Source organism: Apteryx rowi, unplaced genomic scaffold (genome assembly GCF_003343035.1).
Source record: "Apteryx rowi isolate R43461 unplaced genomic scaffold, aptRow1 scaffold_235, whole genome shotgun sequence".
Classification (NCBI taxonomy): domain Eukaryota; kingdom Metazoa; phylum Chordata; class Aves; order Apterygiformes; family Apterygidae; genus Apteryx; species Apteryx rowi.
The window spans coordinates 588,624-600,294 of record NW_020448697.1 but is presented as its reverse complement, the minus strand read 5'-3'; the positions used below and the strand labels follow the sequence as shown (position 1 = coordinate 600,294).

Genomic DNA, 11,671 nt, shown 5'->3' with positions numbered 1-11,671 from the left:
TTTTTTTTTTTTGCAGATGTGATTTAATGACAAGATGCTGGGCCCAAGAACCTCACAACAGACCTACTTTCTTTTGTATTCAGGACAGACTGCAAGAGATAAGACAGTCTCCACTGTGCTTCATCCACTGCCTTGAAGACAGCAAGGCAGCAACTGGAATCATCAACGAAGCCTTTGAGGGTGAGTCTGGGCCAGCAGCTGCTGTTCCCACTGCTTCTGCCCCATGAACTGCAACAAGTGGGATTCAGCAATTCTTTCCATTGCATTTGTCACTACCTCGAATTTTCTACCTATATAATGGGCACAGATAAGACTTACCTCTCTCATAATGGACTTGTAAAGAGGTGTTAGGTACCATGCATTAGGTAAAGAGCAGATAAGATCACCAAGCAGAAAAACCCTATGAAGTTGAGACTGAATCTGCCTCACGCAAATGTCCAACTTGCGCCTAAATTTTAGATATCTCATGACCTCGTTCTGCTAAAGTGCGTGCTTATGTTTCTCATAGAGTCAGGAGAGCTTTTGAAGGCCTCTGGGTGGGAATCCACTCCACTTTAAAAGGCATCTACGCTTTCTCCATTAGATAAACAGAGAAGTTAGGCACTTGCTGTAGAAGGAYTGGTTCGGTAGATGCCTGAAAATAAAGCATAAATAAGGTTCTTAAGTAAGCTTTGTTCTAGCCTGAACTGTGATAGCCCCAGTCAGGAATCACAGCATGCGTGTGCTCTGCACACTGTAAATAAGTAAAATATGTTGATGTTAGGGAATATATACTTAAGGGCACAACAAAGTCCCATTTTATAAAATCATTATTAAGTTTTCAAAGACTGGAATTAAAAAACTAGGTAATACCAAATTTGAAGTTGTCTGTGCAACTGTGATTCAGATCCTCTAAACATGGAAAAGAACATCCTGACAGGACCTGAACAAGAAGCTTGTCCCATCCTGTAGTAATTCCTGAGTGGTTAAATACAGGAAAAAGTGAAACATTAGTAAATAATGTGGTCTGAAAATCTGAAAAAAAGAAGGTTTTTGTCAACTGAAATATTTCATTTTTATTTCAAACTTTTTTACTTTAACATTTTTTGTATACTATGATTTTCTAGTGAAAAATGTTCCTGCTAAAAGAATTGCTTTCCACTCTAAAAAACAGATGTTTCTAAATTTTCTAAAGTTATTTTTCACAAAATGTTATTGGACTGGAAACTGACCCTGTTTCATAAACAGTTTTGATACATCAATACTTTCGTGATTTACTGAAAAATATCCTGATCGATTCTAGGTATGGTATAGTCTTTAATTACACAGTTAAGTAGTTCTTTTTCTATAGGATTCTACCTATATTCAATTCACAGACATTGTCCAATGCTCAGTTAATGATGGTTCTGTTTGATATTTTGCTCATCTTTATCACTCAGTGTAGCTTTACAAGTGTCAGTCTGCCCTACCCCACCACAATTTCTGTCTACATCAGACCCAGCCTGTGCATGATATCGGTTGAGGTCATGAGGAAAATGTACTATGTCATTATAAGGCTAAAGACTGTATCATAGGCATGATGGGACCAAAGCAAACTAGCACTGGCAACCTAGCATTTCCTACTTTTTTAACAGCTGATTTCACAACCCTTTATCCCATAGTGAAGAGCTTTGTGCATGTGCATGTAATTTAATTTCTTAGTTTCTTTAACGGCATCTTCATTCTGAATAACGGAGTTCGGGAAAGAGATACTTAAATTGGCACACATTTGAGCCTGGCGTTGGCTCAGGAAAGTAGTACAACCAATTAATTAGGCACTTTGCCCAAGCTAATAGGCCTTACATTTTGGATGGACTTTATCTCGCCTAAATGCAGCTGTCTAGAAGTTAGGAATTCTGGTCTACGATATTCTTCTAGATATCTCTGTAGTCAGGATGAGAAACAGGTGCCTCCAGAGAGTGACGTCTCTCATATTTTAGACATGTATCATAATATGAAAGGAGTCACCCTTTGCTGTTCTCTCTATTGATGATAGCTGGAATCTGGATGACTTGCCACATTGAACTTGTACACAACATCTTGGACTTGTTTAATTTTTAGATGGTTACTATAACACAACATCCATTGCACACAGGGCTGTGCTGTTTGGCTGCTTACATCTACTTCTGAGCTAATGTGATTTCCTAGCTTAGACATCTTTGCTCTGTGTTCCCTAACTCTACTGACTGTAGACACATGAAAACTAAAAGAGTTAAGAAATTCTTGTGGCATCAGTATCTGTTAAAATTACAGAATCACAGAATGGTTGAGGTTGGAAGGGACCTTTAGAGATCATCTAGTCCAACCCCCCAGCTCAAGCAGGGTCGCCTAGAACAGTTTGCCCAAGACCTTGTTCAGACGGCTTTTGAATCTTCAGTAGGGCTGAAACTTTTACCTATGCAGCCTGCCCCTCTGCTGCTGGGAGATGGGGAAACCTTGGAATATAGGTTGTCATTCTTTTGGTGGACCAGGCCTGGCACAGATGTAACACAGTGCAAGTCTCTGTTTAGCATGTGCAAACTGTGGTCTTTCCTCGTGTTGTTAACTTGGTCAATTTAGGCAAGTCAGTATTTTCACTGGGATGACAAATGCATGTGCTTAACACAAAAGTCATTCTTAACACAAAAGTCATTCTTAACACAAAAGTCATTCTTTTACCAAAATTTCAGATACTGCCACACACAGCAGAGATCACAAAGAAAAAAGCAGTGTTTGATTTGTTTGCCAGAGACAAAATAATGTTCTTAGAAATGACCAACTTATTGAAGATGAAAATACACATTGCGACTGACATCTGCCATGAAAAGTTTGAACTGTTAAAATTTGAAAAGTAATTTACAACAGAAAACATGGTTGTGTAATGGACTTTCAGGGTAGCCTTAATAATAGTTAGTGGTACTGCATAATGTAGGTTACATTCAGGGATCAGTCAGTAGTGGCCGTTTTTGAAATCAGACTCCCTTAAGCCTGTTTATAATACCCCATTTGGTAAAATCTGTTCCATTTGGTAAGCAGGGCAACTCAGTATAGGCAGAGCTTTGGCAATAGCTCTCAGAGCCAGAGCCTATTTTGCCTGGCATGCTCTAGCTTTACCCTTTTTCCCCGCAATGGCCCTGTTCCCTCTTCCGGCTTCCCTCTGCACTTTTCTTTCAATAGGCTCTGCCTGGCTGTTGTTGCCTCAGTCCTGCTGCTGGATCTGCATTGGGATGGGAAATCAAGGAAACTTTTTTTCATGCTTCTGTTTCATCTTTTCATGCCTCTGTTCTCACAACTCCTCCATATTTCTTCTCTGGCTCATTTGGTGATTATCACAAAGGGAACGCCCACCAGACAGCACTGTAACTTGAATTTTCTTCTTATCATCCTTTCATATAGATGTATTTTAAAAGACTAAACATTTGATAAACTCTTTACATGTCCCTATAACATGCATACTTATTTCCCCATATATTGATAGTTTACCTATAGGTTATCTCCTTTCCTCAACTGCAGCCTTTATAAGCCTGTTCAAACATTATGCTGTGTACTGTGGGTGACTGAAGGTCTAGAGTCCTGGCAGTATTTTAATGTTGCTGGATCATCTGATCAGGGATACATGCATGTTGGTGTTCTGTAGCCCTCAGGCCAGAGACTAATTCAGCTGTTTATCTGCCTGCAGAGTAAATCTCTTGCAATGGATTTCAGTGAAATGCTGGCTCCAGAAGTGTGGTTGATTTAAACAGGAACGGGCAATTCAGGTTCCATTCAGACTTTCAGACTAAAATGTGCATTCCTTAATGACTCTGTCGTAAACAGTTTGGGGCATGGATTGTGTCTTGGTCTGCAATGTGTAAAATGCTTTATAATAGATAAGCATTTTTTGATAAGAATAACCCTAAATTTGCATTCATTTTTAGCTGAGACTAAATGAACTACCTCCAGTGTTAGTAGTAGTAGAAAGATTACAGCCAAAATAAATAATCCAAAAGACAGTTCCATGATAGGTTATCCCAGACAACGTTTTCCAAAAATGTTATGTGGTCGTTGGCCTTTGTGTGTAATGAAACTTCTGTCATAAATCTCCTGCCAAGAAATGCTTGCTCTCACTAAGAGACTTGGTTCCAAAAGAAAGAGCCAAATGTCAAGCAAAGTGAAATGATAGGCCTCAAAATAACTGTGATACTTAGCCCTACATTGGATCATACATCTTCCAAATTCTGTTGAATCTTTACATACCTGTATTTAGCCACACCGTTAGTAGGTCAGTGCATGCTATTATCACTATTTCATAGGTGGGAGAGCTGAAAAACACTAGATTTTCTCATCAACACTAATGCCGGTGGAGTATGACATGCAGACTGCAAGTGTGGGTGCACTAATACGGATAGTATGCTAGTGGCCTGGACAGCATGCTAACAGGACAGTACGGGGATGGCAAAGGGACACCAGCTCTGGCATTGCAGGAGTTACCCCTCTAAAGGAGGCATCGGATGGCAGCAAATATGCTTGAGCAATACCAACAGCTCCTGGCACTGCTCCCTGGAAGGGAGGGAAGGAATCCCTGTAAGAGACAGACTTTGCGGTCCCAATCAAAGGATGGTCGCAGTGGCTGGCTACAGGTTGCAGGACCTCTTCCAGGACCAGGAGATCAGGCAGCAGCCCACTGGGACGGGCAGAGCAGTTCTCTGGCTGTAGCAGCAGTGGTCCCAGAGCAACACCGTTTTTACAAACATCATAGGCTGGAGAACACCAGTCTGTTTCTCTTGGGTATCAGACTGCAGAATAAGCACTGCAGTGAGTATTTTATAAAGCCCCAGCTGTTCTAAATGCCTTCTGCATTTCTATTTGGACTCTGGGTATTTCCTCACCAACCTCTCACTGATTTCAACTGGAAGTGGTGTCAGTGAGAGTCATGCACCTGCATCCATCTATACCCTGTTCCTGTTGCATTTTATCAACTGCGCACAATACCAGTCCCAGCGGTTGCTGCAGGTGCTCTGCATCACGGCAGTTCTGAGCTCTACCAGTTTAGAGTTTTTCCTTCTTGCTCTTATGCACTTTCCCAGGACATTGAATGCAGGCAGGCAAGACTCATTAACATTTTTTGAGTGAGGGAAGCAGTTTCCAGCTGGAGGACTGAGACACCAGTAGGTTACCTAAATGGTTTTGAATCAGATAGGAATTATAAAGTAGAGGCTGAATCAACTCCCAGATCACCAAAGTCCCCTATTCACTGCTGAAACATAAGACTGCTGTTTCAAAAAGTGCAAATAAAGTGTCATGAATCAGCATGCTAACAGGATAGTCCTGAATTGCTGTGAAAGTAATCTATTTGCAGACATAACTTTTTACTCTTGTACAAAAAAAAGCACTTTTTTACTCTTGCAAGACAGCGCTGTATTTTTTCAGTTCCCAAATGTGCCCTCTTTTCGGATGGAAACACCTGTTTCTTCTGGCAGACCTCTTCACCTACATGAGGCAACTGGGCATTAAGCAGCCTAAGTGGCTCCTTGCCTTTGTGACCCAGGAGGACTGTTCTTATCAGGGCTGCTGCTAAGTGCTCTCCGTAATCCATTTTGGATCTAAAAGGAAAACGTGTAATTGCTCAGAAATTTTGTCAGATCACTCCCCTGTGGCTGCTAGAAGTGGCGCCTCTGATGAGAGCAGATGTAAAACAGTTGGAAGAAGCCTGAGGAAATCCAGAGCAGCCTGTTGTGCCGATCTCCACAGTTATCTTGTATCTATTTTGTGGATAGGAAACAACTTTCATCTTCAAATCTATTGCTCAAAAATATTTCTTCTGTGCTGATTTTTAAATCAGCTCACATTATAAAAAAGCTGGTAATGAGCTGAGTGCTGTTTCTTCAGTAAAACTATGTGAATCAGTTTTTCTTTAGTTCATTCTTTGAATAGGAAAAAGTATTTGGGAAAGAAATGCTTTTGACTTGAGTGGACATGAACAGCAACTGAAACAAAAAACCCTCAAAAGCTGGTTGCAGTTGCCCACAATCTTTCATTTTACTTAAAAGCCATATATATATTTTTTAAACAGAGTAAAAGAAAACACATTTGGCAAGAAAAAGATCTGTTTTAATCCATAAATTGGAGATGCTCCTTGAAAAATGAAGGAAGACAAAAACCAGTTAGACTTCACTAATTTCTCCTTGTTTTGCTTTTCTTTCCAAAGCCAGTCACTTAGATTATTTATTTTCTTCAGCAAGCAAAGTGCTTGCTAAAAATGTCACTAGGTCCTTTAAAATCTTGGTGCAAAACTTTGTATTCAGGGGGATTTGGTATTAAAATCTGGGATTAGTGATTTCACCTTTAACTACATCTCTGCCCTCTTTGCTGGCTGAATAGTACTTGTCTTCTGTTCCCCATGTAAGTGTCATCCGTTTATTTTCCTAAAACCAGTTACTTTTTAAAAACTATTCTGCACACCTCTCTGGATTTGAAGTAATCACTTGGACAAACGGAAACTTCTCTAAAGCAGATGTGCAGATAAGAGACAGTTCTTAAACCTTGTATCTAGTCTCCTTTGTATTTTTCTGAAAGTCAATAATCCTCTTCCCCACTTACCTTAGTGAGTGGCTGACCCAAAGCCAGTAGAGGTCAGCACGAAAGCTTCTTCCAAAACAGTGAGTGGTTACAACACTGCAGGCAAAAGGGGACTTGGTGGAGTTATCATTTCTTATTTGTCCCCTAGACAAATATTGTTTAGTTCCAGAGAATACACATGAGCAGTATGATATTGCTAGAAAAGTAATGTAACACTTTGCTTTAAATTGAGGAAAACACTCGATCAGACAATGTGATGCTATAATAATAATAGCTGACATTTGTGTACTATGGGTGTASAGATAGAGCCAACTAAACCTTAGGCACAGAGTTTACCCTGGCTGTCTAGGCTCTTTGATAGTGACCAGAGAGTTGTAGCCATGTTCGGAGGCTGTTACTTTGACTGTGTACTGGTAAAGTATTGTTAAAGATAAGTGTGTAAAATAAGCATCTCCTCAATGTGACTCATCCCTCCTTTCTTTCCATTGACTGTAAAGGGAGCCTAAGCGAGGAGCTTAAACTGGACATATAAGATCTGAATGATTAAAACTAGGTAAAATTAATCCTACTCTGTGACCTGGACAATGGGAGTGCTTTCCTGTTTATAAAGCCATGCTGTATAGCCACAAATGTGGAACTGGTCTTTCTTTGGTGTTCTTAGGTAACACAAATAATATGTGATAATAAACAGCTCTAGCAGGCTTATATCTGTATTCTTCATGACAGCATCTTGCACACAGGTTTCTATCCAAAAATTTATCTTTGGAAAATCTATTAAAATAAAAGGAAAGATAGGCAGTCAATGCTTTAAGCAGTTTAGTGCTGTGGAAATGCAGGATGAGCAAAATCCTCACTTTTAGCATCATTAGCACCTGACAGAACAGCAAAGCTTAGTGAGTCACCCTCAGACCATGTGGAATGATGTGCTTGATTAGACAGGAAACACAGATATATCTCAACTGATATGTAATACAGAATGAAGTATTAAAATGGATATATATTTGTTCTGTTTATATGCTCACTGGAAGCATGCAGAAGCCCAAACACAGGACCTGCAGTTCCAGGTGATCAACAGGTTTCAATAAAATACTCCAGAATCTAACATGTATGAGAAAAACAAGAGGATATTAATGGGAAAAAAGTAAATGTGACCGCACTTCTGAAATAAGTCATCCTTCCCATATGAAGCTGCTAAGAATTGTATGTGAATGTATTACCTAGAATTAGTAACATCTCAGAGTGGATAGTTAGCTAGTGTAAATCACTGGAGTCTCACTGGTTTCTATGGAGCTATGTTAATTTGCACTTGCTGAGGATCTGACCCTGAAATAGTTTTAGTAGAAGATTAGCATCTCTAGATCAGTTTGTTCAGTCTCTACCAATCAGCTTTTCTACTGACTTTTTTTTCCTAATACGTTGTCACCTTCTGAAATTAAACTCCCCCCAAACCATCTACTTATCAAGACATCATAAAAATTTGCACCCTTCCGCAAATGACTTCAAAACATTTAGTAAATGCACACAGTCTACCAAGCAGGCAATGAAATGCACTCTGTGATTGTCTCTCTCCCCCGAGGTAGGATCCATGACCCACCTGAGAGGCCTGGGTGGCACTGCATGCTGGCTTGGTACAGGAAGCAGCTGAGCGAGATGCTGAGATTTGGAGGTGGGAAACACAGATTTTACCAGACTAGGACCAGTCTTCTTGGAGGAGACAAAGCAAACAAACTCCATCCCTCATTAGCATGAGCCAAGAGGTCATAGTTTCTTGTACCGCTTGATGTGGTGTTCTTTAGAGTAAGGTTGTTGCCTGCCCCTGAAGAGGTGCATTGTAATTAATTTACCTGCAGCTTGGCTAGGATGTTGTGCTTAACGCCTCTGCTAGGGAAAGTGCCCAGAAAATTCAAGATCATATGCAATTAACACCTGAGACAGATGTCTGTGCAACTACAGTGCAGAGCTTTGAACATGCCGTTTTGGTTATTGGAAGGAGTCTATCTGTGAGAGCACAAAGTTTAGCGGGGACCTGCTTCTCAGCAGTGTACTTAGCCTGTACATAGATCTGGACTTAGTCTACTGCATGTCCTGAGGTAAGTTGTTTAAAACTAACATGGGTAACTCTGCACTATGCAGCAGTCTACGGTGTAGACAATCCCACAGGATTTAAGCATTTGGAGTTGACTTCCCAGCACGACTTCAGGTTCCATGAAGGTGTTTCTTGGAGGCCTACTCTCGGGGTGTTTTGTTAGGTCAGCCAGGCTTTGCTTGTGAAATCTGAGGGGATCACATCACATGGTTTATCCTGCATTTACTCACGTATAACCCAGCATGACTATACATCAATCAACTAATTTTAGCAATGTTAAAACTGAAAAGAAAAGAATGATATCTCATGAATATGCTGACCTGTATCCCCACTCCAGCTTCTCCCTACCTTCCTTTAAATTCTTATGGGTTTTTGGAAGGGGCTTTCTGAGATTATGCAGACTTTTCTCCATTGCTGACCATGGTTTATGGCTTCCCAGTGTTGGTGCTGCTTCTACTCCTCACGTTTTGGGGGAAATTCCACAGCATATAACATTTTTTTCTCTCAATTGCTCATTTTCAGTATCTTCTATCTCCATCCATCATATAACTAATTATATGAGAAAATTATTTGCTTCCTATGCTGACTTGCATGAGAGGCAAGCATTGTACTCTATAATTTGACATATTTGCATAAACTTTTTGGCTTATGCAGCAGTATACATGGCGCTAAGCTTTCATGGGTTCCAAATGCTCTGCTAACAGGAAAAGACACAACAGTGAAAGAAAGGGCATACGCAGTCAAAAATCTCATTGTGAAAGTGGCAATATGTAGCTTATCTGTGTCATATCATAGGAGAAAGGATACCAGCTTTATATTCTTCCTGTGTTTGAATGGGTTAATGCATATTCTGCAAAAATAGTCTTTCGTGCTTATTTTGTCTGCAAAGCTCAAAAAGTAAAAAGCAAGGCAAGGTGTTCAATTTTTTAGCTCTTTTTCTGTATAATGAGAAATGCAGTGGCATATAGGCTAAAAGAGGATTATAATATTTTATATATTCTGTAGTTCTTCAGACCTGTGGGGGAAAGAATTAGTAATGTATCTATATATCTGGTAAAAATATCTCAGTGACCTCATACTCACATTTGTGTAAACATCACCTCATCAGTTCCAGATACTTATACAGGAAACAAATCTGAATGCTCCTCTAGTGTTCTATACTTAGGCAGGTCAGCCGGCATATGTCTGGTCTGTAAATACCCGGTTTTACTTGGGTCCTTATTTTAAGGTTTCTCTCTTAAGAGTTTGCTGCAAACATGCCCTCAGCATTTGCCAGCATGTCTTTTCCAAAGTGGCTTGCCCCTGAGGGTTTCCTTTAAAAGCTTTATTAAACAAAAACCAAATACAAAGAAAAGCTGTACTGGTTCGTGAAGGCTTGGTGAGGACTGAATTACTAAATATTGCCATAATAGTCCTGAACTGACAAAGCGAGTATCAAATGATTTTTCGTAGCTGTCAGTCACTGTGGTATGTGAACACAGTCTGTTCTATATCCCAATCCTCATCTTGCTAATAGGTTTCTTAAATTAAAATTCTCTTTCATATTTTTTCCTGATAATCTTTCCTAATTGACTCTAGCATGTGGAACAGACTTCTGACTTCATAGCTGGAGCGGGAGGTGGTGATTATGGTGACATAATAAACTGTATGTTGCCTGGTGCAACAGTACAATGCTTGTTATTCCTATGATTAGATGACCCTGAATATCACATGCTTCGTTTTCCAGTTGTGAAGTAAAATAAGGAGGGACTGTAATAAAAAAAAGGTATGTGTTACTAAGAATAAATACATGAAATAGCAACAATAATAACTTGAGCCTTTAGTTAATTATTTTTACATTTAAAAAAAAGATGTATTCCTTGCAATAGATTCTGGGCAACTCTGACTATATGAGCAGCACCAAATTAGGAAAAAAAAAATTGTTAGAATTGGGAAAAACATGCTGGATTTTCAAGTTTAAACTTCTAGAAAGACAATATTATAACTCTTCTAGAAAGAGAGGTTATAATTTAGTAGGTAGAAAACTGCCTGCAGTACAAGACACTTTAGCATAATGGATTATATAAAGGTACAGATTAAAATCACACTGGTTATATGTTTATATATCTTATATATATCTTTACTACCAGAAGAAGCAAATCATATATTCATAACGGCATTGCTACCTCTAATGGTATGAGTGGTGATGACCAACCATTCCTAAGTGATTTGGTTGAAGATATAATCCAGGCAGAAAATAAATTTGAATCATCAGTCACTCCTTATATGGTCACTAGACAAACTTTCTCTACCAGCTGTCTGACATTTTTTGCTTTCTAATACTGCATGTGTATCACTGGGCTGTTTTTGTTTTAAATGCAGATAGCGACGTTCCATGTGCAGATTCGGACAGTATTCTTTCAGCCACGTTAATGGAAACAAGGAATCAAGAAGGCTTAAATTATTTGGTACTAGTCAAAGACAGCAACCAAGATCAAGGAATTGTCGATTCTACTGAACTTAGTTAAGTCTGGTTGCCTCTGTTTGAGGAGAGAAGAAAAAGCTCTACAAAAGAAGATGTAATAAGAAAAACACTGTGCACTTTGCCATACTTATAAAGATGACTTAAAAACCCCCACCTTTCTAAAATATTTAAACTGCTAGAAAGTATCATAAGGTACTGAATGATGTGTAGGAGTATAAGAAGACAATTACATATCTTTAGATTTTCTAAATATGGTTTGGGTGTTTCACAGGAGATAGTTTAAGGAAATAAAACTTGTATCAAATGGCAAATGATTTTACTGTTATGTTGATTAACTTTACTCAACCACATGTACCTCAGCTTTTTGGTACACCTTGGCACACATACTGTCCTGCTTAAAAAGGAGTCCTGGTGTGCATCCCCATCAATGGGACCCACTGGTTTATGAAAACAAAAACAATTGAAATCCATTTAGTCTTGYGCAGAAAAAAGATTTTATGGACTGGAAAAACTAGCTTAAATTCTAGTTGTGGTTTTATGAAATCCAAATCAGAAAGCAACTGAAG

At 39.2% G+C, this 11,671-nt stretch overlaps 1 protein-coding gene across 1 annotated transcript in view; it reads left to right on the top strand.

Annotated features, from left to right (window-relative positions):
• The window catches only part of ROS1 (ROS proto-oncogene 1, receptor tyrosine kinase), a 75,067-nt gene extending 63,919 nt beyond the window's left edge, over positions 1–11,148 (top strand). Inside the window, exons 43-44 of the mRNA XM_026065970.1 lie at positions 17–180; positions 11,003–11,148. Coding sequence (XP_025921755.1) covers positions 17–180; positions 11,003–11,148 — 310 coding nt within the window. The remainder of the gene's footprint in view (positions 1–16; positions 181–11,002) is intronic.
• Positions 11,149–11,671: the final 523 nt, after the last annotated feature.